The sequence below is a fragment of the Centruroides sculpturatus genome, unplaced genomic scaffold (assembly GCF_000671375.1).
Source record: "Centruroides sculpturatus isolate CEXI.00-Female unplaced genomic scaffold, Cexi_2.0 scaffold520, whole genome shotgun sequence".
Lineage (NCBI taxonomy): Eukaryota > Metazoa > Arthropoda > Arachnida > Scorpiones > Buthidae > Centruroides > Centruroides sculpturatus.
This window is the reverse complement of record NW_019385076.1, coordinates 304,404-331,330: the sequence shown is the minus strand read 5'-3', so window position 1 is coordinate 331,330 and position 26,927 is coordinate 304,404. Positions and strand designations below refer to the sequence as shown.

The window sequence follows — 26,927 nt, the reverse complement described above, 5'->3', positions numbered from 1 at the left end:
TCTCTAAAGATCAATAATAATGATAAGATTTAAAAATAAAAGTTTCATAATTGTTTCAATATAAAAGATTTAAGATTATAGCTAAAGTAGAACTAATTAAATCATTGTAGTAATTATTCAATTAGTTTTACTTTAGCAATAAGCTTATATAATTGTTTTTTAATGTGAAGATTTAATTCAATTTTAATTCATTAACACAATATACAGAGTGTTCAGAAATTCCCATTACAAACTTCTAGGACTTGAAGAGGGGAGTGAGTACATAATATTTTGATTAGGAACCCATGTCCGGAAACGTACGGTTTCCAATCTACGATGGTTTCAATTCAGATGTTTAACTCTTCCACTTCTGCTGAGAGAAAGAGAAAAGTCTCAGAGTTGCTTGTCCTGGTATGCAATAGGGTAGACAGGATGATGTAGGACAAGCAACTCTGAGACTTTAACTCTTCCACTTCTGCTGAGGGAAAGAGAAAACATTTGAATTGAAACCATCGTAGAATGGAAACGGTACGTTTCCGGACATGAATATTATGTACTCACTCCCCTCTTCAAGTCCTAGAAGTTTGTAATGGGAATTTCTGAACACCCTGTATAAATTTGTTGATAAAATGTCACTTATTATTATAAAATTTAAATCAACAATCATTACATAGTATTATGAATTTATATTTTAGTATTTTGCAACATTAATTAGTTAACAACTATTATTTTCAAATTCTAAAATAATAATAAATTTTTAAAATAATTTATTATTATAATATAAATATAAAATGCATTTTTAATACTACATCTTTTAAGTATTATTCTGCTTATTCAACAATACCTTCTGTATACTATGCATTCCCATTTTTTTCTATTCTGCAATGAAATATTTTATAGTAAATTTTTAAGCATTCTAAATAAATTTTTTGAATGGTATTTAACCTAGATTATTTTAAAATTCCATTTCAAAGTTAAATGATTTTTAAATTTGTCTAAATTTTTTTTCTGAATTTTTAATTATTCATTTGCTTTAGGAAAAAGAATTTAGGAACACTTTGTGTGAGAAAAGAATATTTATGAAAATAATTTTTTGAAGTTGATTTATTGAATTATTACTAATTCTAGAATTTAAAGAAAACATCAAAGAATTTAAACAATTTCTGAAATTATTTCTCTGTTCTTAAGTTGCCATTTTTGCTTGTGATGCTTCCCTACAGATGAAACAAGACATTTGAATGCAGATAGAAAATGAAACTTAGACGATTACTCTATTGATTAGTGTACTGTACATCATCTACTTCTCAGATAATAATTAACATAAATGCTACCATTTTAAATTACTGTAATTATTTTGGAAGATCCTGTATATTATAAACCTACTTTTAATATTTTTAATAAATTTAATTTTTTAAAGTTTAAAATCAGGGTTGTAATTGTAAGTTATAGAGTGCAAAGATGCTAACCATTACCCTGAGTTAGAAAACTCCATAGATGGAGGAGATTCAATGGGTAAAGTGTAGTTTTGGGGCACAATATCTGCAAAACAGCTTATAGATCATTTTTGGTATATTTATGTTCGTAATCAGCATAAAAACTGTCCAAGAAGTAATTTTATAATAAAAGGTTGACTCTGTTATAAGACAGTTGTTTTCTCGAAGTATGAGAAAAGAACATTGTTTTATTATATAATCTTTAATTGTTTGTTAATTTTACAATTACTGTCCTGGCAATTTTAGCAAAAGTAATTTTCTGTTTTTTGGCCAAGGTACTTAGTCTGTGAACATCTAGGTTGGACTTTAAAGTACAAGGGCTTTGTCCTGATTAAAAAAGTACCAGGATGCTGCCCTGACATGTCCTGGCACAACTACACTACCGATTTAAAACATATACAGTATTATTGTATTTTTCTAATGATTTAGATTAACTGTAATTAATTTCAGTTTCTTAAATGTCTTTTTAAATTTGTTTGTTTTTACATTTTTTAAATATTAAGTTCTATTTTCAAGTTCCTCAACACACATGATTAATTGCTTTCTGGAAGGACAGTACATGCATGTTTATATTCTGTATATCATTTATAAAAATAAGTTTTTTAACTCATTGAATTTAATTATTCTTCATTACATATCAAAGATGTAAAATTTAATTTACATAGTTTTTGATTATTTAAGATACTAATTGTTTTCAACATCTGATGTGCTTTCTTAATTTCTTATTATTGAAAAGTTTACAATATTCTTATAAATAATAATAAAATAATATAAAAGTCCTTTTTTATAGTTAATTTAATCACATCAACATTATCATAATTTCTAAGTATTTCAAATCAGATTATTAATTAATTTCAAAATTATTAATAAACAAAAAATTTAAACTATACTAAAATATGCTTTTAGATCTTGTGAAGACTTTCCAATTTCCTACTGAAGGAGACTACGGAGTCAGTTATAAAGTGGCATATATGCCGGATGATAATGGAGTTCCAAAACATACATGCTTTCAAGTAAATGGAACTGAAGATTCTCCAGTAACTATTCAAAGTTTGTTACCTGATATTTCAAAATTTAAAGTAAGTATCCTATTTTGATATATAAAACATTTTTAAATATTATATTTTTCATTTATAATGTTTATAATAATCTACCCATCAAATAAATTCAAATAAAGAACATCAAGCAAATTTCCAGCCAATCTGATGTCATCTTAGCAGTAGTTTGTAGTTGAAGTTCTTAGAAACTTTAACAGTAATTTGAAATTTCTGTGAATAGCAGTGTAATATAAAATAATTTATATTTCATTTATATAATTTTAACAAAAAGCTATTTTTAATTATAGTTCACACATGACTGCCAAGCCAGTTCAAAAATTAATAATTAATCAGTTTTATATGATTTTCCATTAAAAAATTTAAAACAATTTTCTCTTTTTTGAACTTCATGTGACTGATGTAGCTCAATAATTTATTTTATTTCTTGAGGATATATCAACTACAATGCATGATGGTAATATGTATGCTTATAGATCTTCATTTGTAAAATCAAATGAATGAAAAAAAAAATTTTATTACTTTTTATGAGTTTTTTTATGGTACTTGTATCTATACTATGTGCCATATTCACTACAAAAGTTATAAGATACTTAAATGATGTCCACCCTGCATTAGAGTGTAACCTTTTTCAAGTATGATTGCCAAAATTACCAAATCTAGGATGCAGAATTTTTCATGAAAGGTTTGAGAGCATATTATTAAGTATCTGTTTTAAGTATTGAGAGAAACTTTCCAAATAATTAAAAATCCATATACAGTGGTGCCTCGTATAACGTACTTAATCCGTTCCAGGTGCACGTTCGTTAAGTGAAAAGTCCATTATACGAAACGCATTTTCCCATAGAAATACATGTTAAAAAATATAATTCGTTCTGCAGCATAAAATAATCATACTGTACCATAAAAAAATGAAAATGTAGCAGTCACCAATTATGCCGGATAGTCAGATGTTGTGAGGAGGAGGTGGAGGAACACTTTCTTCACACATTCATACAGATACAGACTTTTTACACATTGCAGTGGGTCTCTTTTTATTGTTTTTTTAATCGGAGTCAGATTCAGGAGAGGCTACCGGAGCTTTCAGGGTCAACTCCTCTTGTTCCGTCCTTTGTTATTTGGCAGCTGGCTTCTTGAAAATCATGTCCAGGGTGGTCTGTTTCTCTCTTTTTCAACACCTGTCGGAAATGATGGGCAAGGATGTCATTGTAGAGATCCGGTTGGCCTCAGCTCTGTTTAGATAATAAGTGTTGGTAAACTCCTGGACCTCTCCCCATTTGACAAGTAAGATTTTGTCAACTTTCACTCCTTCTGTTGATATCTTGCTTTGTTTCAATTGAAATCACCTTTCTGTTTTTTTAGAAGCCATGATTTGCACAACACTTGAATAAATGTAAATACCCTACAGTGAGGTGGTGTACATAATAAACAAGGCAGCAAGCCGAATCCCAATGGAAGCTCTGTACTTCAGATATACTAATAATATATTCTAATAATACTAATATATTATAAAATCAGCAGATTGTCATTGGCAACGGCAAAAGAGTGGAAACATCATTAGCACTTGTTCACAGAATGTCAGTTGTTCGCCTCAAGTAACTGCTGAACGGAAAGTCCGTTGTTCGCAGTCAGTCCGTTGCTCAAGTCACGTAACAGCCAAACAGAAAGTTCATTGTTCGCAGCATCCGTTATTCGAGGCGTACGTTATACAAGGCACTACTGTATATTTTTAAAAATTTGTTGGGTTTCTAAATCCTGACAAATTCGTTACAAAACACACAAAGAAATCGCACATGTGGTCACCAGTTCGTGTGAAATTAATCATTACAAACAGGGCCACATACAATAAAAGATTATCATTTATTCTATATATGAATTATGGCACGACTGTACAGGTTAATACACGAGGTGTTACTACACACGTCTGGAGAGGTCCAAATCTAACAAGAATGTGTGTGATGTCATAGGTCAGGTCAGGGGTTCCCCCTTGTGGCGACTTTGGGGTTTATCGCCAAAGCTGTCGCCACAGTACTCCCCCCCGCAGTGCCGTAGGTACGAAGTTAAAGGTACCGGGGGTTGAACCTGACTCTTCTTCCAGAACGTGTCGTCGTCGTCGTCGTGTTGGTAGGCACGGAGTTATTAGGAGTGTTTATCCTTGGTCGCTCCGGGGAGTCTGGACGTGTNACACACACACACACACATTCATTTTTATATATATAGATAGACGTTCAGTTGTCTAGTTTCTACTATAACCGATGTTTACGTTACAATTTACGCTTACGAAACGTTCTAATCTAATGATTAATTGGATAAGGCAGATGATGTATACTCTCACGGGAATATTTTTAAAAGATTACTTAATTGCATAATTAAAGTGAAAATTATGATAAATTAAACTAAAAAAATTATATACGGTAATTTCTTTTGCTGTAAGTGATCGAACGATCTCTCACAGAAGATCGAGCAAGAATGATCCTAATTCGATCGAAATTTTTCCAGAGTAGTGGCCAAATGGATAAAAACACCGACTACTAGTAGCTAGTGGTGGGTTTACGCCTCACCTAATAGAAAGGCCATGAGGAATTTTCCTTTTTTTTCACGTTTGTAGCATCCAGTTTTCCATAGAAAGTCCTCCATTTAAGTTGGACACCTCCCGGGAGGTGTCCAACTCAGTCTTTCGAGCGTAATAGGATTTGCATGGTCATTCATGATGGCCGATTTTTGTTTGTTTAGAGCAAATTATGAAGATTTGCGTAAAAGTAAAAAAAAAAAAAAAAAAAAAAAACTTTCAGCACGGGAAACCTAAGCTTTTGGTGTTTTAGGCTTTTAGAAGCTTCAATCACGTACACGGGTCGATACTCGATATTGATCAGTACTCGGAATCTAATAAGAACTAGGATCCTAGACATTGCAGAATGTCAAGTATTGTGTGATGTTGGCTTTATTTGTAGACTTGTGTTAATGTTAACCATGTAAACTTGCGCGGTGCTTTTGCATAAACTTCGATCCCAGTAGAATATCGATCCGAAATTTAATTAATAATTTACTTTAGGCTTATTTTGTTTATTTAAGATAAGACATTTGTGTAAACAGGGATAATTGATTCATTTATAATCCTTTATATGGTATTCTATAGAAATCATCGCAATATTTAGAGTGGACATGACATCAAATTAACGCCATTTTGCTGCAAGCTAGAAGCTACACGCAAAAATAATCTACAGATAAAATATAATATGAAGAAAAAGTAAAAATTCTTAAGACGCCATCCTACCGATCTGGGGATCTAGTTCGATTAAGAACATTAAGAACTGCAAGAAATTTTTCGGGCTGATCTGCCCCGAATATGTCGGCCCCCGACCCTCATCATCCGACTGCTCGCTAGGGGCCTGGCCCATCCTACGATAAGTCTGAAAAAAAGCCCTCTTTAGTGCCCACGCGACGAAAAGAGCCCAAGAAAAGCCTGTATGCCACACCGCATCGCAGCCTGTATTCGAGCGAATGAAGGTTCTACAAGGTGTTAAAGGCTTCTTTAATTAAATTGTACTATTGTGCCACAGGATATCGTCTCGTTATGATATTGTAATAACTTATTATTTGTACACTAATAAAGTTTAATTTGATTCCAACACCCCCTTCTTAATGCTTAACTTGTCAATGAGTAGACTACTGTACTGTATTGAATAAGTTCAATAAACGTAAACAGTTAAATCAAAGAGAACGTTTTTAATTATGTATCTAATTTGAATAAATTTATAAATAATAAAATTTCGAACGAAAAATTTAAAACGTAAACCTACGAAATTAACAAAAATAATAGAAAGTATTTTTATTAATTATATATTAACCTTATATTGTAGTATGTTAAATTACAAAAAATTGCAAATCCAACACTTAATAAATATGAAATAGTGCCGTAACTAGGCAGGCGCGACAGGCCCGCAGGCACAGAGCCCGGGACTAAAGGGGCATTAAATGGAACTGACAAAAAATATTGTCAAACGTACCGTAATATTTTCGTTTATAAATACATACGAATGATCACGTGTATTTCCTTTGTACACAAAACTTGCTTATTATAAACAATTGTTTATAATTATTATTTCCCCAAAAAAACTAAGGTTGCCCCCAAAAATCTTTGCACGGGACAGATGAAAAGCAAGTTACAACACTAGAGTTTTTACACTAAAATATTTTTGTTCTATTATTTATGTGGGGCTCTAAGATACTGATATATTATACTATAGCATTTTCTACATTAAATTTATACGGTTTTCATAAAAGCAGTGTAATGGAAAAAATAAGCTTGTGTATTATTCTTTCATTATATTGTTACATTCACCTATTAAAGGTGAGTATATTTTATGTGTTAGATGCTTTACTTATAATTTGAATTGAGTAATATTGACCATTTACAGATGTCAATGTTTCTTGATCCAAGTTAAATACGAATTAAAAATATATTTATTATCACAGACAAGTAAATTATGATTACGATACTGTAAATTTTGTATTTATTTAACTTTTTAAGTTTAATAGTCTACTATATAGTAAATATAAAAATAAACGTTTTATATACTGTAAATATTTTCTCGTTTTTTCACCCGTTAATATTTTTTGAGTATAGAATTACAGAATTTAATAATGGATACAAAAATAATATAAATTATTTGTATTCTGCTATTAGACAAAGTTCAGGTTGAAAATTAATCGCATTGTGATTAGAACCGGCTCTATATTCCGAATATAAAATATAAATGTAAAGTCTTAGAGGGGCATAGACGAATCCACTCAGGGCCCGTCTATGCCTCTCTAAGCGCAAAACTTCGCGCGAATGCAATAGGTTGAAGACAGAATCATCGAGAGGGAGAGAGAATTGGAATTTTTTCCCAGGTCCAGAGAAAACTTGGGGCCCGTAGTAATTCGTAATGGCAAAAGGCTCCCTAAAGAGTAAAAAGGTCCAGAAAAATCAACCAAATTCTATACAAACTCTCGAAGGTTCTAGTTGCAAAGTCATGCCATTTATAACCATACACTGCAGGAACGATCCTACTTTAAAACGTTAACATTTTTTCAGATACAGCATATATTTATCCTTAAATATTTAAATGATTTCAGTAACACGTCATAATATAAAATACGTAATAAATCGATTTTTTTTATGAATTTATGCGACTTTTTAAAATTATAATAACACACGTTTCTGATAAGTACAATGGACTAGAAATAACTTGCTTCGGACTGGATTCGTTCCCCGGTTCCTCATTGTTACTGAAAACAATTCGATTGTTTTCAGTAACAATCGAATTGTTATAAAAGTAATAAATAAACTAAATTTGCATAATTTTATTTCTTAATTAATATATAATTATTATACGATAAGAGAAAGTTTATGTTGAATGAGACTTCAAAGACGAAGTTCATTAACACGTACAGCTGTACTTTGAATAATTAATTTAATTATTTAAAATATTTTAAAATATGAATAAATACTAAACAATATAATTTAAAAAAAAAACAGTAAAAACTCTAAAGCGATAAAGAATTGTCCAACTTCATTTAAATTTTCCATAACAAACATCGAAATTTGAACTTTTGTGGCAAACTTTGGCTGGCAAATTGACAAATTCAATCGTACCTTGACTGTTTATTTTTAGTGTATCTTTGTTTTGCTGATTATAATAAACATTATCGATATTAAATTGGAACGGGGGACGAATAACGTAAATTGTTGTCTGTAATTTTGCGAATTTCTTTTTAAAAAACGCCATTTAAACGCGTATATAAAGAAAAAAAAGGCCATTTCCAGAAGGTATATAACGTTAAATTATATCAGAAAATCGCTGGAATTTCGATAGAAGAAGTACAGATATTTTGTGTTTATCGCGAAAACTTATCACGTGGGGAGAGACGAATGTTTGAGTCATGTGACGAATCAGCTGCGCGTGACTCTTCCCTCCAACATAAATTTTGTCGGCAATTGCATGCTACTTACATTAACTTTGCAGATTTATTGAAATCATGAAGCTCCTATTTTGTGCTTTGATACTTATTTTAGCGTGTTACTCGTTAGGTAAGTGATCTGTATATATGTTAGTGCCATTTATGATGTTTTTAAAAGGATATTCTTTGTACAAAATTGCACATACATAATTTTTATAAAATTAAACCACTGTATATAAAATAAAAGGTTACAATTTAAATATTTAAAGCCCTATTTTTAAGTTATTCTTATAGTTCAAGCTATAATAACTATAAATAGGATTTTTGCTTTCTTCAATGCTAACTTTTATATCAGAATAATTTCACATTTTAGTGGGGATTTTAATATTTGTTAGAAGAAATAATAATAATTGTATTATAATTTGTTCTCTTTACTACAAAATTATTCTGTTTTTTGTTCTTGCATTTTGTATGAGAATTCATATACACCAAATTTGAAAGCATTTCACTACAGTATAATATATTGTGAAAATGAGTCATATAATAATAGTTTCTTGCTGTTTCTGTTCTCAAGAATTGTATAAACTTAATATTATCTTAACAAGATTATTTCTTATTTTTTCAACAAAAATATCTTGAGACAAAATTTAACATTTGTCCAAATCTATAAAAAACTTGCTAAAATTATAGAATATTATTATTACTTTATTAATATTCAACTATTAATGTAACAAAAATTTATTTTAATTTTTAACTAAAATTAATATAGGCTAAGAAATGTTTGTAGATACATGAGTGATAATATTGAATAACCTGTAATCTGGGTCGTTACTGGGTTGTGGACCACTCTTATTAATTTAATATTATTTAATTAAGAATTTTATTATAGTTATAGTGTTTACTTTTATATCTGTGTATACACAGTTGTAAACAGTTAAAAATCATCAAAAAGTTTTGATTTATTGTTTTTATTAGTCAAAATTTTACACGTAAACGGTCTGTGGCCACCCCGGGTTTGGAACCCGGATACGGGGCCCTGCTTATAATTCCGTAGCATTTTATGCAATCTATAATGACTGAATTTGTTTCAGATAGGAGAAAATGGTAACGTGTCTTAATACTTTTAAGAAAAATATTCTGTAATTTCAGGAAATTTAAAATGACATCTTTCGATGATAACGTTATTTACTATATATACATATTCTAGTTCCTCTCTTCAGAGTGAAAATTTTTTAAAACTAAACTATTCTTTTATTTATATTTTCTTCTTAAGTAACTGCTAAAATCTTTAGATTATTAAAGAAACATTATGAACATTTAAAAATTTTAAGAATTTCAAAACAGTATTGGAAATTTTATAAGAAAGTTTAAGTTTTTATTAATGAAATAAACATATTTATTTTTGAAAATGTTCTAAAATAATAATTGCAATATAATAATTCCATTATTAAATACAAGTTTATTTTATTTAAAATGACAAATAATTTAATTTTATTATTGCATATTAAGGAATTTAATTTAATGTCAAACTCTTTTTAAAATAATTTTTCAGAAGTAACGGCAAACACGATAGAGCCAAAAGCCCCGCCGGTTTTCGCCGATTCGTACTACGCAATGGGATTGATCTTGCTTCCTTATGCCGAGATAAAGGAACCTTTTACTGCATTTTATGATAAAAAAAATGGAAAAAGTAGAGTTGATTATTATGGAGGCAAGTATTGTAAAATTTCTTGCAATAAATTGTATTTTCACAAAGTATTCAAATTTTAAACTTGTATAATTTCATATTTTGAATTTATATGTGTATATAATCATATTTTATGAGTAGTTTAGTTTATCTTGGAAAAATTCAAAAAATTTGGCATATTTTATGTCTAAAAATTTTATTCATAATATAATAATTTAATATTTTACTTTTTAAAAATAGAACATGTATTTTAATCTCAATAAGTTTTAAAGATGTTTTTATATATAAGATAGTAAAATAATTGATATTTAANCTATCCTATATAATAATTATATATATATATATATATATATATATAGTGTTTTTGATATTATTTTATAAAATAACTTACTGGCAGTTTTTTATATTTTGTAAATTTATTCAGCTACCTTCACCTCTATATGAAAGATTTGTCATCTCAAAAGTATGGTTTTTATAACATTTTATATATTTATATTTATTCTCTAAAGATCAATAATAATGATAAGATTTAAAAATAAAAGTTTCATAATTGTTTCAATATAAAAGATTTAAGATTATAGCTAAAGTAGAACTAATTAAATCATTGTAGTAATTATTCAATTAGTTTTACTTTAGCAATAAGCTTATATAATTGTTTTTTAATGTGAAGATTTAATTCAATTTTAATTCATTAACACAATATACAGAGTGTTCAGAAATTCCCATTACAAACTTCTAGGACTTGAAGAGGGGAGTGAGTACATAATATTTTGATTAGGAACCCATGTCCGGAAACGTACGGTTTCCAATCTACGATGGTTTCAATTCAGATGTTTAACTCTTCCACTTCTGCTGAGAGAAAGAGAAAAGTCTCAGAGTTGCTTGTCCTGGTATGCAATAGGGTAGACAGGATGATGTAGGACAAGCAACTCTGAGACTTTAACTCTTCCACTTCTGCTGAGGGAAAGAGAAAACATTTGAATTGAAACCATCGTAGAATGGAAACGGTACGTTTCCGGACATGAATATTATGTACTCACTCCCCTCTTCAAGTCCTAGAAGTTTGTAATGGGAATTTCTGAACACCCTGTATAAATTTGTTGATAAAATGTCACTTATTATTATAAAATTTAAATCAACAATCATTACATAGTATTATGAATTTATATTTTAGTNTTTTAAATTCGAATTTGTTATTGCATATTGGTTTGATTATAGAACGATTGTAAACGTTCCCGAAAATTGATCAAATTGAAAATAGTTTGTTTGATTCTCGGCAATTCTCTTCAGCGGTAGGTGTTATATAACAATTACTATGGTTATTGAAATATTGAATATAAATGGGGTTTGCTTGCAGAACCGCCGTGGGCAAAGTCGCGGGTAACAGCTAGTTATTACTAAAACAGTTGATAGTATTTTTATTTACTTTACTCTACTCAATAAAATTTTATTTCATTAAGTTAAAATATACAACTTAGCTCAGTTCACCCATACACCCATGGTATATAGTTAATCTAAATTTCCCTCCAGCAAGTAATTATATTCATTATAAAATACCATTTGGGATAAAAAGATTTTATATGCAGATCAGATTAAACAGTTTTTATATCATAGTTGAAGGAAATTATTTGGACATTAGGAATAAACAATGTAAGCTATGTAATGACCAAATTTCTGTGTATCATATAATTAGTTTGTGCATAGATTGTTCCAAACTTAGAGAACAGACTGGTATTTCTACCTTGTCAGCTATCAAATCTATGCAAGAATTCTATCAAAAAATATTTCAGATGGGTCCAACTATGATTATCAGAATTTATCAGTTCATTATTAAATATATGAAAACGGTGGAGAGCCTTAAGGAATAATATATATATTTAATTTTGTTGTTGTTCTAATTTTTGTTTAATATTATAATAGAATGATTAAATTTAAGAATAGAAGAAATTTACATAATAATTATTTATTGTCGGAAGATATATATTTACTAATATTTGTAACCCAATGCACCCCTTGTAACTGGAATATTTTCCAAATTACGTTAATAAACTTGAATTGAATTGAATTGAATATACAACTTAGCAAGGATGATGATATATTTATTTAAGGTGTGCATAAGCATACTAGAAAAATTTCTAAGGCATGCCATGGCTTGCCCATCCCCTGCTCTGGTGTTTTGATTGTAAATGTCTACATTTTTTTTTTTTTTTTTAAGTTGTAAACTTGAACACCGTGTAAAGTTAAGATACAGTAGAATCCACTTACTGTAATTTAGTTATCATTATCAGTATAAGGAATCCTAATAGTAATATAACTAAATAGAATTTAATAAACCCAGAATTTTCACTTCTTATAATCAGGTAGTAAAGGACATGTTAAAACAGTTAAATTGTATGTTATTAGTTAATGTGTAATTAATAGTAATAATAATAATTCATCTAGTATTGTTTTGCCTGTTCATTACCTTTTTAACAACAGCTAGCATATAGGTTTATGATGATTGAAGTAAGAAACATCAGCAATTTAAGTTACAATACTATTAGTAAATTAGAATTAAAATGATTAATGTATGTTTCAAAGACTGTCAGGACAGACAGACAGGAATTTTTAACTATTTTCCTGAAGATAATGATGACAATAAGCAAAGTTTTATAACTTCTTATGTTTTTTCGGACATAAGTCATTTGATGTCATCATAATTAGTATGATAATATCTGTGATTTACAATAGTTTTTACTATATATATAAAAAGAAAAAAAAAAGAGAGAAATGTGAAAAGCCAAGCTGTGGTAATATTTGTTTACTAAAAATTGTGTGTATAGCAACAAATCCAATAGCCTAATTTTTAATTAATGCCAAACAATCTGCCAGATTATCTGTCAGGCTACTTCTGACCAAATTACTTTACTTTATATTTAATTTTTAATTTGGCTTTAATATAGCCCGACAGATGGCAGATCGTTCAGCATTAACTTTGTGTATGTTTAGTTTCACCTGCATTAATTTCTTCGTATAATTTCTTTCATGTTTTAGCCTTATAATCTATAAAATTTTAAACTGAAATAAATATTAATTTTTTTAACATTAAGTTGATATCAGAAATATTTTTTTTTATAGTATGCAGGTCAAGAACTTTGCCCAGTTGAAGAAATTTATAATAGTGAACATTGTGAAAAATGGGAATATACTATAACTGAAGGTTCTAAAGTTAATAAATATATAATGTGGCTTCTTAGAAAAGATAACGTAGTAGTACCAGTTCGTTATCATATGAAAGGATATGATTCATTATTGGGTTCTCATTATGATAAATATGATTTAATATATGAGAATTACAGTGCAGAACCTATCAACCCAATTAATTTTGAAATTGGTGAAAGTAAGTTTTATTTATTGTAAGTTAATTAATTAGCATAGTAGAGATCTAGAAGTCTTATATATTATATTCGGTTAATATAGAATTAATAAAGCATTACATATTCTTCTGACATATCTAACAATAGAATATTTTATATCATACCTATTTTTAATGAGTTTATCTTGAAATAATTTTTAATATTTTAAATATTATATAATTATATTTTTAGTTTATATATTTATTTTATATAAAAGGAAAATGGTATAGTCAATATATTATTTACATATAAAAATAACATATAGGCATGTACCAGTACAGTACAATTACATACCTAGGCAAAATATTTTTCACTATTTGGCATATTGATTTGATCTCCTTAATGCACTTGTAGTGTAGAAGTTTGAAATGATAGAGACAGTGTGGATGTGAGATTCCATTAAAGTTTTTAACATGGATATAATACATGGTAATACTCATATAATACTCGTATTTGTTAATTTTAATAAAATCTTATCAACTAAGAGCCATGCACATATGTCAAAGTCAGGAACATAGGTCTGGTTTTTTCACTATATCTGACTTTCTCGTTTTTCCATCAACTCAAAAACTCACTTTGGAATATAAATGTTTGCGATCATAGCCATATTTAGACATTTATCACCGTGGATGTCTGGGTATGGAAGCTGATTTTTGCAAACTGATACAAATAGCTTTTTAAAATAAAATACAAAATGGTGACATTCTTTCTACAAACAGGTGCTTGTGCAAGATTTGCATATGCATTGCTCATTGGGAAGTTGGAAATGCGAATGTTGTGTATTTTTGAAACTAGATGGCACTAGTCATTATAATTTTATATTAAAACTAACTTCCGAAATATATTTTGATTTTACATTTATTAATATATTTATTTTGTTTGTGCAAAATAAAAAAATAAGTTCAGATGATACAATACCATGATTATTTTTTTTCAAACACGGGAAATTTTTGTTAGGCATCAACAAAAATTCAACCTGGGGTGGCACGCAACGGAGAGAAATTTCAACATTGGATAGGTTAATTTCACTGAAAATGCATCGTGGATGACCTTGTGGGTGTGGCCGAGGCCGGCAAAGTTTGAACAATTGTGCTCAAAACCAGCGATACCAAAAAAGATTGGAGAATGAGAACGAGACCCACCGCGAGCATTGAAGTGATCCAGCTTAGTAGTGAGTCTTTAAGACATAGTCTTGTCCCAAAAATTGCCTTGCTATTTTACTTGGTTGATGGTGCAACTTTGCCAACATTGGGAAGATTTTGTCCCTGCCCTTGATTACAGCTTTATTTAAATATGGCAAGTCCAATTAATGGCATCAAGTTCCTCCATGTTTTTCATACTGTTAGACTCGATATATCTGCACTTCTAAAAGATAACAGATATTTTCTGTGATATTTAAATCTGGATTTTCAGACCAGTGTGGACCATTCACATTGTTGGCCTGGAAGTATTGGATGACTCATGTATGTATTGGCTTATGTATTGATGCATTATTCTGCTGTCATTCATTTTTTGCAGCCAAACTGGCAGTTGATCCATGGCAAAAAGATGTGCTGAAGATTCTCCAGATTTAGGCTGATCATATGTACTGTTTTGAAAGGCACAGTATCATGTTTTTGCTGTCATAACCATCCCATTGTTTTATTAAAATTGTTACTTTTGTTCAATATTTTTTTTTAGTTTGTATATTAAACAGACTTGTATATTATTGAGAAAGGAGTGCCTGGAGGGGGACACATGATAACTTGTATTCTATAATGAAAGCACATTTTGCCATTGTGCTAATGATGGCTTGCATTTGTGGCATTGACCAGGTGGTGAGCAAAATCTTCCATTATGTATACAGCAGTGGTACACAGAACCATCAGCTGGAATCATGGTATGAGGAGCTGTAGCCTACAATGCCCATTTGTGCAAATGGAGGACATTTGACCAGTGCATGATACATCCAGAATGTCATCCTGTATTCTGCTGCCTTTTCTGCAACAACAGGGAGATATGCTATTTCAACAGGACAATGTCTTTCTACAAATTGGTCATGCAACCAGTGGCGTAGCGAACATAACTGGCACCCGGGGCACGACACTTTATTGGCACACCCTTCCCCCTCCAGAAACACATATTGGGTGCGTTTACTTTTAGCTCCGATTTTGCCCCTAGCACACTCAGTCTGTATACTTTTTGTTAGCTACCAATGAGCATGGCGTTTACTTTTCGCACCCGTGATGTCATTGCTGGCATTCATAGAGCGTTCGGAGTGCTTGGAGAATTTACAATGAGCTTGGAGTTTGTTCAAAGATGGTGGCATTCATTACTGTGTATACTTTTACCAGCATGCTAGTATGATGTCAGGCTGCGCTAGGTGTCAGCTTGGCAAGCTTGGAAGCTAGCAAAAAGTAAATGCACCCATAGTTTGTCTTGGAGACCATTTGGGCGCCACTTGCAGAGGGGCGCCTGGTGCATGATACGGTGCATGCCCTTGCACCCCGCTTGCTACGCCACTGCGTGCAACCCAATATGCTCTCTAAGGTATATATCAAATTCTCTGGCCGGCAGCATGATCTTGGCCCTTATTGAGCAAGTATGGGACTAGATTAAATGTCGTCTGGCCCTGGCCTGGTCTTTGACATCACAACACCCTTGCCAAAATGTGCCACCAGGTGAAATATGCATGAACTCCATTTCACAAATGATATTTGTCATCTCAACCAAACGATTGCTGTAATTAAATCAGGCTATAAATTTGCTATTATTAATGATTAGATATTAAGTAATTTGATATTAGAGGTAGACATTAGGTAATAGCAAATCTATAGCCTGATTAATTACAGTGATTGTTTGGTTGCTTATCAATGTATCAGACTTTGGAAAGTTTATTATATATTTGTCATCTCTCTGATTGTTTCCATGTGAGGGTTGCAGTCTACATTGCTGCTAGAGTAAAGTAACAGAGTACTGAAATAGTCTTTGACACACCTGCAGATTCTTTCATACACATTTGGCTCCATGTGAATGATTGTGTACAGTATACTACCTATAGTGTGTATGAATAAAATTTTCCTTCTCCTGGACAATGGCTTCAGGGTGTCTTTTTTTATTTTCCAGTAGTGTATATAAAAAGATAGTTACTTTTTTAAGCTTCCTGTGCTATCGTTTATAAATTTTTTTTAAATCTGAATTAATTTTTATGCATTGTTTTTTGTTTTTCTAAATATAGATCTCACTTGCAGAGCTTTCCCAGGCCCTGGAGTTGAATTTATTTCTCTGCATAATCCAGCCAAGGAATTTGTTGATGGTGAAGATAAGCATGTTCAGGATGCTTTTCATAATTTTAAAAATACACATAACAAAAATTATTCAAATGATATAGAACATTTGAAAAGAATGAATATTTTCAGGCATAATTATAGGTGAGTAGTAATGATAAATATGAGGCACATCCAGAAAATAAATACCATTTGCATTTTGGCAATGTCAAGGTCACACATACATAGTTAGTTATGTAGCGCTACTTTTGTAATGAATTATCTTACAATACAAAATCAGGCTACATACAAAAAACTTAATCTTTAATTTCTTGTGTATATGATATATGATGCTACACTACCAGATGAACATAGAATTGAGAACATGTGCGTACAGAGCAAAATCTGAATCCAAAAGTGAGATCATAGTCAGGTTGCCAGTTCAGAGTTCCTTCTGGTGGCGACTTTTGGATTTATGACCAAAGCTGTCGCCACAGTACCCCCCCCCCAGCACCGTAGGTATGGAGTTAGAGGTATTGGGGGTTGAACCTAACTCTGTTTCCCGATTGTGTCATCGTCGTGTTGGTAGGTGCAGAGTCACTCAGAGTATTTATAATCGGTCATTTTGGAGAGTCTGGACATGTTGTCCTGTACAAGTTTAAAGATGTACTGACGTTATTGCTGTTCAAAAATGCTGGCTTCAGTTGGTCGAAGTTAACTGTTGTCATCTTTCCATTGGCTATGATTGTGAAATGCTTGGGTGTCTGTGTAGTAACTGGGAAGGAACCATCATAAGGGGAAATCAGGGAAGTTCTATGCCCTTCTATCTGCATAAAAATGTAGGAGCAGGTGTCGAGTGCTGGATGAACAAAGTGTGAGGGTTTTACATGTGCAGATGTTGGAGTTGGCGTGAGTGACTGCATTGTGGATCGTAAGTGATGGAGGAAGGATGATGGATCTGTTGAAGGTTTCCGCGAAGGATGAAAGAACTCTGCCAGGAGACGAAGGGTTGTGCCATACACCATCTCAGCACAAGTACTGTTGATGTCTTCTTTTAATGCCGTAATATTTGGCACCATCTTGTATTAAAATATAGTGCCTAATGCCTCACTCTAGTGCCAAATTCATTTCTAATTTATAATCATTATATCCAAATTTAGCCCAATCATTTACGGCAGTTGTGGGTGTATAATGGTAATTAAGTAATTTTCTTTCAAATGCCTACTTTTTTAAATAGCCAAATGGTACTTTCTGGTTGCACCTCATATTATTAATATTTTCTCTTGCCTAAATTTTTTTTATTCATTTTAACAACATTTGATATTTTTAATAATAGTTATTAAAATATTCCATTTACTTTAATTGAATAATTTTATCAATTAAAATGAATGCAATGTTTTTTCTATTTAATGTGTTAAATCATAATGATGTAGGAACTCAGAAAACACTAACTGCTTACAAATTCATTAAAAAAATACTGTATTTACAGTGAATAAGATACAAGTTTATTATAACAAAGAAAAGGTAACTGGTGAAAAAAATCACTTATTGTGTTCTGAGTTGCCATCTCTGGTAGGCTAACAAATTCCCCTCAATGGCCTTTGGTAGGCTATGGGAAAATACACTAAATAGTTTTTTTGTAAATATTCTGCATCAAAACGAATGCATCTTATATGCCATAAAGTACAATACTTTTCTGATACTTCTGGACCAATAAAGTCTATCTTCAAAGTATTCACAATAAAACAGTTCTTAGAATAACAATTTAAGGTTTCTGAACATTTAAGGCCAGTTCATACTTTGTGAAAAAGAAAAGCAATATCTCTAGCAAGTATCTGTTTTCTTTTCTGTTGTTTGCCTCCTTGTAAATGTTCATATCTCAAAATAGCAAAAGAAAATGCAATACATTTTTGAATTGTATAAAGAAAATGTAATACATTTACAAATTTGAATAAATTAATATTTATTCAAATTTGGATAATTTACTTTCCACTATATACAGATAATATCTATATAAAAGTAGAAATAAAAACCATTTGTCGACAGTCTCCAGAAAGAATTGTGGAATATAAAATAGAGAATATTAGAACTTTATTCTACTTTTACCATGAGCCAAAAGAGAGTGAAACATTGATTAAGTGTTGTGCACTTAATCAATGTAGTGTTGTTTTCTTTTCATTCTCAAAGTATAAACTGGCCTTTATTTTAAATATTAACTGTTCAAAGCAGATCATTTTACAAGTCATGTTATTGCCTCTAATGCAGGTGTCTTCAACCTTTTACACTTTTAGGAATCCTTCGAGCTCATGGTTTTCTTGAAGGAACCTCATGTTTAAGTAACAGATAAAATAGTTTATCAAAGCTTTTTTCTACTCAAATTTTTTTTTCTACTCATTTTTTCTACTATACTTTTTTTAATCACCAAACGTAATTTATTTAGTAATTAGCCTTAAAACTAGCCCGATGGATTTACGGCATATGTTTGGTGATTAGCTATATTACATCGGGTTTAGCGATGTTTATATATACTTTTTTTACTCAGAATTTGCAAAATTATTCTTATATCTTTATTTAATCTTAATACAAACATCTTAATAAGACAATGAATAATGAGGTAGCAAATCAGGTTTTATTTTTTTTCTAGAATACGTTTTATGAATAAATAATCTCCTCTATACACACTGTAAAATAAACTACTTACTTCTGCTGTAAACCAAAACAGTGCTTATTTCAAAATATTTTCATAAACGTTTTCGAACTTAGTTCTTCTTCAGGTGAATAAAACGGGTAGAATCGATGTTATTCAAAATCTGAACGCAATGTTTTAAGGAAACTCGTGCAATCATCGTGTTAAACTTGCGCATGCTCCGTAGATAGAAGGATCGCTTTTGGCTTCTCAAGTGTCATAAATAAGAGTTTGNGTGTTAAACTTGCGCATGCTCCGTAGATAGAAGGATCGCTTTTGGCTTCTCAAGTGTCGTAAATAAGAGTTTGCCATGCTATCGATAAGGATAGTTCATCCTTATTGTTTATACACTTATCTTCTCTTGCTGTTTTATAGATATATATCGCTTCCATCCAGCGCAAATGGTGTAGTAGCTGTGTGGAGTAAATTATCTTTGCCTCTTCAAATACAGCTTGTATGTCAGGGTCCGTGGCATATTTTGCTAATGCTGTAGTATAAAAGATGATAGGTGTGATAAAGACTTAGTATACGTGGGGTCCATAAAAAGATCATTGGAGGTGAGGATCAAAGAACACAAAGCAGACATCCTACATAAAAGATATACTACAGCATTAGCACAATATGCCACAGACCCTGACATACAAGCTGTATTTGAAGAGGCAAAGATAATTTACACCACACAGCTACTACACCATTTGCAATGGATGGAAGCGATATATATCTATAAAACAGCAAGAGAAGATAAGTGTATAAACAATAAGGATGAACTATCCTTATCGATAGCATGGCAAACTCTTATTTACGACACTTGAGAAGCCAAAAGCGATCCTTCTATCTACGGAGCATGCGCAAGTTTAACACGATGATTGCACGAGTTTCCTTAGAACATTGCGTTCAGATTTCAAATAACATCGATTCTACCCGTTTTATTCACCTGAAGAACTAAGTTCGAAAACGTTTGTGAAAATATTTTGAAATAAGCACTGTTTTGGTTTACAGCAGAAGTAAGTCATTTTATGAATAATTAACAAAAGGAACAATATTTTATATTATAACAAATGAATAAAAAGAAAATTCTTTTAATGACTTGACTGCGCTTGTTTTTTATCGCAAAGCATTTTTACATCAGGAATAATTGTTGAAATCTGCAACCTAATGTCATCTTCAGCATCCAATCTGTTTTTGTAGTTTGTTTTTGTGGCAGCATACAAAGAGAGAGAGTTTTTGCATACATAGGTTGATACAAATGACATTAGATGTTTCACAGCTCTTTTGGCAATTTCAGGATATTCATTCCTAATGTCAATCCAAAAATGCATAATATCAATTTGATTAAATTTTAGTTTCAATTGAATGTCGGTCGATATATCAATTTGTTGTTCTCTTTCTTTTATTGGGAGTTCGGAGGTGTCACAGTCTTGAAAAGCGTTTTGAATTCAAGATAATTTTTTTCTTTTTGAACAGGAAAACATTCACGAAATGTTTTTTGCTGGGGAAATTATCCAAATTATTTTTTACATTTTTATCGAGATTAGCGTTACTGTCTACTAAAATATTGTGCAAATTAGGAAAGCATTCAATATTTCCTTTCAAAATGCAATCTGCCCAAAATTTCAATTTTAAAAGAGTAGCATCAATTTTACTTTGTACCTTGAAAATATTGATATTTGTTCCTTGGAGCAATGTATTGAGCTCATTTAAATAGGTAAAAATATCTGCTAGATATACCATTTTCTGAAACCAAACTGCATTATTTAATTTTTGAGCTAATTGAGGTGCATGTTCAGATAAGAAAATTCTTATTTCATCTTTTAATTTGCAAAATCTTGCTAACACTTTTCCACAAGATAACCAATAGACGTCTGTGTGCAACAGTAGTGTTTTATATAAACTTTCCATATTTTCACACAATAAATTGAAAACTCTTGAATTTAATGGCCTTGATTTGATAAAATTTATAATTTTAACACAATCATTAAGTACATCTTTTAGCTCTTCTGGCATTTTCACTACTGCAAGAGCTCGTCAATGAAGACAACAATGAGTACTTCTCATGTGAGGATTTTTTTGTTTCATGCGTGTAACTATGCCGTTCAATTTACATGCTTGCTTGGCTCCGTCGGTACATACTTGATGACATAAATCCCAAGATATATCTTGCTTTTTGAAATACGAATCTATCAAATTAAAAATTTCTTCCGCTGTCGTTCTGGTTGGCAGACTTTTGCAAATTAGCATATCTTCTTGAGTAGCCATTCCATGGATATATCTCACAATAACGAGCAAGATCGCTAATCCAGCTATATCTGTAGTTTCATCAAGTTGAATAGTAAATCCATGTTCAGAAGCTTGCAAATGTCTTATGAGCTCATTTTCACAAAAATTAGACATATCTTTAAAATGCCTTGAAACTGTAGTATCCGAAAGCGGGATACGATCAACAAATTTAGCATGTTCTTCCCCAATCATGGTAGTAACTACATCTTTTACACATGGCTTAATTAATTTTTTTGTGATCATATAAGCTATACCCTGTTGAGCAATACGATAACTGACACGATACGATGCTTCCAAAGCATTATCATTATCGTTTTTAACAAAGTTCATAAAGATCTTTTTTTCTATTCTTCAACTCATTACATTTTCTTTTAAAATACTCAACATTTTTATTTTGTAAAGTTGGATGATTTGTTTCCAAATGTCTTTTCAATTTTGTGGGATTTAAATTGCTGTTTTGCATCACACATTCACATTCAACACACAACCCTTTCGGTTCATTTTCATCACCAATCCATGTAAAACCAAATTTTATGTATTCTTCATTATACTTCTGCTTTTTACAAATGGGTAAATCTGAATCACCAGACAACTTTTTGGTACTAACATCTGGTTCATTTTCAACAGTAGTAGCGAAACTAGTTCCCTCATCTGTAGAATGAAGCTTACCAGTTTTCAACCACATATCCATTATTGCTACAGTAGTCTAATTAAATTGTAAATAAATAATAAAAGTTATCAATTATGATATAAAAACAAAATAAATACTCACTTGTACGTGATTGTATTTAACAGACAGAATGAGATTAACAGAACTAATGTGTGATGTCAGGAATCTTGATTGGTGTATTTGAAGCATGTGACTTTTACTGAATTTCAAGATTTTATTTTATCCATAAAATATTTATTTATATTTACTTTTTAAAATCAACTGCCACTTTGTATCCAATTTATATTAATATTGTAATTTTTACCTAAATATTAAATTAATCTAATGTTTTAATAAGACAGTCCACTACCCTGTTCCTACATGAAATATTCCTTGTATAGATGATTTCCATTTTACATGCGTTTTGACCAAGCAAATAGTGATCACTTGCGGAACCCCTATCAACGTTCCAGGGAACCCAGGTTGAAGACCCCTGCTCTAATGGAACCCATATTTTTATTTTTAAAAATAATTAAAATATATTTTTGAAAAAATTGTGGAACTTGTTTAGAAGCATTAATGGGAGACCTTGTAAAACTTTATTAACTTTTGACTTATGAGCAGCCACAGAGGGGAGCAAACCAGGCACTTGCCCCTCTCTGTGGAACTCCAGAAATTATAATCATAAGTGACTAAGATGTGTGACCTTATATCCTTGACCACGGGACACTATGACACAATACTGTATTTTGTAATCTACTTGTGTAAAACCCCAAAAAATCAAAAAATTTATTTAATTATATAATATAACTAGCTGTTACCTGCGGCTTCGCTTGCACAGATTTTGCAAGCAAACCCTATTTACATTCAATATTTCAACAACCACAGTAATTGTTATTTAACACCTACCGCTGGGAATGGTGAGAATTGCCGAGAATCAAACGAACTGTTTTTAATTTGATAAATTTTCTGGATCATTTACAATCATTCTATAATCGAACCGATATGCAATAAAAAATTTGAATTTAAAATGGTTTGAACATTTGGTTAAAAAATCAAAATATATAAAAAATATTTATAATAATGTCTGAAATGTTATCAATTTAATACACCTAAGTACTCAATGAAGACTAAACGTAACTGAAAACAAAAAAATCTCATCTAAAATAGTACAGTAGAAGCCGTTCTTCAGGTTAAGCCTTAATGCTCTCCCTCTCCCCTGTGGGAGAATTTCGAAAAATACCTTCTTAGTGTGCATTTTCATGATGTACCCTAACTGTGTACCAAATTTGAACTCTAGGTTCTGGAACTTTCTAGAAAAAACCAGAACATTCTCATTGAAGTGTCACACATTTTTGAAGTCAACCATTTTCAAACCCCATATCTCTACACCCTTATAGCTATTGAAACGCAATCACCATAGTGCACAATGGGAGACTTGGGGTTACTACCACACACAAACACCATTCATGTGCGATGTGTAGTTTTGGCTGCAGAGTGACATATAGGCACAAACATGTCTACTTTTATACACACACATATATATATATATATATAGATTATTTGTCTCTGATCTTTTCTCTAAAATTTTCTGTGTATACCCATGTTTGGATGATTAAGATTTGGAATGGTCCAAGTACAGTATTTAAAAAATCCAGCAATGAGTTGTGGATTTTTTAAATACTGCACTTGGACCATTTTCCCAGCTTTTAAGAGATTTTATTTAAAAAATAACTCTTATATTATTAATCACAATAATATATATATATATAGATTATTTGTCTCTGATCTTTTCTCTAAAATTTTCTGTGTATACCCATGTTTGGATGATTAAGATTTGGAATGGTCCAAGTACAGTATTTAAAAAATCCAGCAATGAGTTGTGGATTTTTTAAATACTGCACTTGGACCATTTTCCCAGCTTTTAAGAGATTTTATTTAAAAAATAACTCTTATATTATTAATCACAATAAATAAAATTTTTGTGGCACCATTTATTATGAGATTTTATTATAAAAAAGTTTTATATTATTAATCATAAAATATCAAAAAGCTTAATTCTGAGGGTAAAGATAAGTTTTTACAAAAAATTGTTAATGCTAATAACAAGTAAAATCTTCATTATGTCTGACACCTCCCATATCTTCCTAATCCTCGATCTTTAACCAGCAAACTGTAATAGCATCAGTCTTCCTAATACACAAGCTACTATGCCAAATTTAATTTCTTAATTATTACTCTATTTTGAGATAATAAATGAAAAAAGATGCCAAAACACACACGCACATGGAACTTTTTCCTTTTCTTTTCTTACTTTTTTGGGTTCAGAGGTTGTAAAATGTAGAGATTTGTAAAATACTCAGAACATATATAATTACATATACAGGAAAGTAAAACTTTTATAAAATAATTTTTTAAAATAAATTTAAAATTGTAGTTATGACTATTATTGAAAGACTATTAATCTGCAAGTTCTTGGGAAAGTATTGTATTTTGTTTGTTACTCCAATAAAAACAGAAATTGAAATTAATAAAATATTATAAAGAGTGTCGAATTTGTTTATAGATTCATAAATTCAAAGAATCGGGCCGGTTTATCGTTTAAATTGGCAGTCAACCACTTGGCAGATTTCACCGACGACGAATTATGGACTATGAGAGGCAGATTACCGACGACCGAATATAATGGCGGCGAAGCGTTCGACGTAGAGTTATACGATAGAGACGTGCCAGAAAGTTTAGATTGGAGATTATATGGTAATTAAAATGTAACATGTTAAAAAATTTAATTGTAAATGTTAATGGTAAAAAATTGATTTTAAAAAAGCTTTTTAGTAATTTTAATCTCTTTTGGTAAAGATTAGTTATAAATTTTTAAGTTCTTTATTATTATATTTGTAATTTTTTTCATTTCTTTTATATAATTTTGATTTAAAATTTTGAACTAGAATGCTTTTAACTAAAGACTGACATGTTGTTGTTATTATTTGATGGAAAGAGAATTTTTTTTCTGTATTTTAAATAAAATGAAAATGATATCACAGATTTTGTATAAAAGTATTTCCTTACATCTTTTATAAATATGTAATTCATATTAATTATAAAGTTAATATCTATTATTCTAAAATTTATCTAAATAAATTGTTTTTATCAAATGTATGATGATGATTAAAAATTTATTTTATTTTCTAAGTCTTGAATGAAGGCAAAACATATTTTTAACTCCTTAATGAAATACAGTATATAAATTCTCAAAAAAGAAAAATTCTTTAACTTGAGAATTCAAGAAATAGAAGTCAAATTATATAAATCAAAGTTAAAGAAATAAAATTATTTTATTATAAATTTCAGGATGTGAAATTAATAGTTAACTTAACTTGTATAAAACATTTAATTATTTAAGTTAAATTTTTTTTTTCAGGTGCCGTGACTCCAGTTAAAGATCAAGCTATCTGTGGCTCTTGTTGGAGTTTTGGAACCACAGGCACAATTGAAGGAGCTTACTTTTTGAAGGTAATCTTAAGTCACAATTGAAAGAATATTTTATATTTATTGGCTAGAAATAAAAAAATTTTTTATAATTATTGAAAGTGAAAAATTTTATAGTAATACTTTGTTACATGCTATATACATGGTTTTGTGTTGTGTATGTAGAAGATAAAAGTGATGCTCAGTAATTTTGTACTGTTCCTTAATTTTATAGGAAGTCATTAAATTATTAATTCTCTTAGGACAATTCGTGTTTTTATATCCATTTGAATAGTATTTAAAATTTTTCAAGTTAAAGTAGCCAATTATAATGTGTTGAGTGTATGGCCCCACTAATTCATAGCAAATAGAACAAAAAGAAAGAAATGATTCTGATGGGTGATTGTGTTCTAAACACGTCACTTGCCAGAATCATTCACGAGTTCTCGTTTGAAAGAGAACCGAATGGTTGGTGCCAAGGAAATTGGACGCTAAAGGAGGTCCGAATTTGTACTACAGACTAATGTGACGTTCTATTAGCCAAACCAATCTAGTGGTACTTTTTAAGTAATTTTAATGAAATTGAATTATTTTTTTATTGGTAATAATTAAAAATAAATTTTTGAGAACTTACTCGGCAAATTGTTATTTTAATACATATATTTTATTCATTTTGTTATATAGGAAATAAATATAAAAATATAAATATAATGAAAATATGTATACTTTGTTTTCTTTTAGACAAAAAAATTAGTTCGTTTATCTCAGCAACAATTGATTGATTGTAGTTGGAACTTTCAAAATAACGGTTGTGATGGTGGAGAAGACTACAGAGCGTATCGATACATTAAAGATGTTGGTGGCCTAGCAACCGAAGATGATTATGGCTCATATATTGGACAGGTTTGTTAAAATTTATTTTTAATAAATTTCGAGGACAACATTTTTGTTACAATCAAAATTTGTAAGATAATCAAATTGTTAATATTAAAAAAAACTACAGTCGAAATAAAAACTTTTTGATTTTTGTCTGGATTATTTCCTCAGATT

The 26,927-nt window shown here is 30.3% G+C and overlaps 1 protein-coding gene across 1 annotated transcript; it reads left to right on the top strand.

The window, feature by feature from the left end:
• Nucleotides 1-2,351: 2,351 nt before the first annotated feature.
• On the top strand, nucleotides 2,352-26,812 carry LOC111634296 (counting factor associated protein D-like). The gene is made up of 6 exons (XM_023379032.1): nucleotides 2,352-2,551; nucleotides 13,275-13,536; nucleotides 16,770-16,962; nucleotides 24,976-25,166; nucleotides 25,831-25,922; nucleotides 26,619-26,812. The coding sequence occupies exons 1-6, from the start codon at nucleotides 2,369-2,371 to the stop codon at nucleotides 26,787-26,789; spliced, it is 1,092 nt and encodes a 363-aa protein (XP_023234800.1). The 5' UTR covers nucleotides 2,352-2,368; the 3' UTR covers nucleotides 26,790-26,812.
• The last annotated feature ends 115 nt before the right edge of the window (nucleotides 26,813-26,927 follow it).

Excerpts from the sequence above, each read along its gene's own strand:
- LOC111634296 (XM_023379032.1), top strand. The coding sequence starts at position 2,369 with ATGCTTTTAGATCTTGTGAAGACTTTCCAATTTCCTACTGAAGGAGAC. Across the intron at positions 13,537-16,769 it reads TAATTTTGAAATTGGTGAAA|ATCTCACTTGCAGAGCTTTC; the intron begins GTAAGTTTTATT and ends TTCTAAATATAG. Across the intron at positions 25,923-26,618 it reads AAGGAGCTTACTTTTTGAAG|ACAAAAAAATTAGTTCGTTT; the intron begins GTAATCTTAAGT and ends GTTTTCTTTTAG.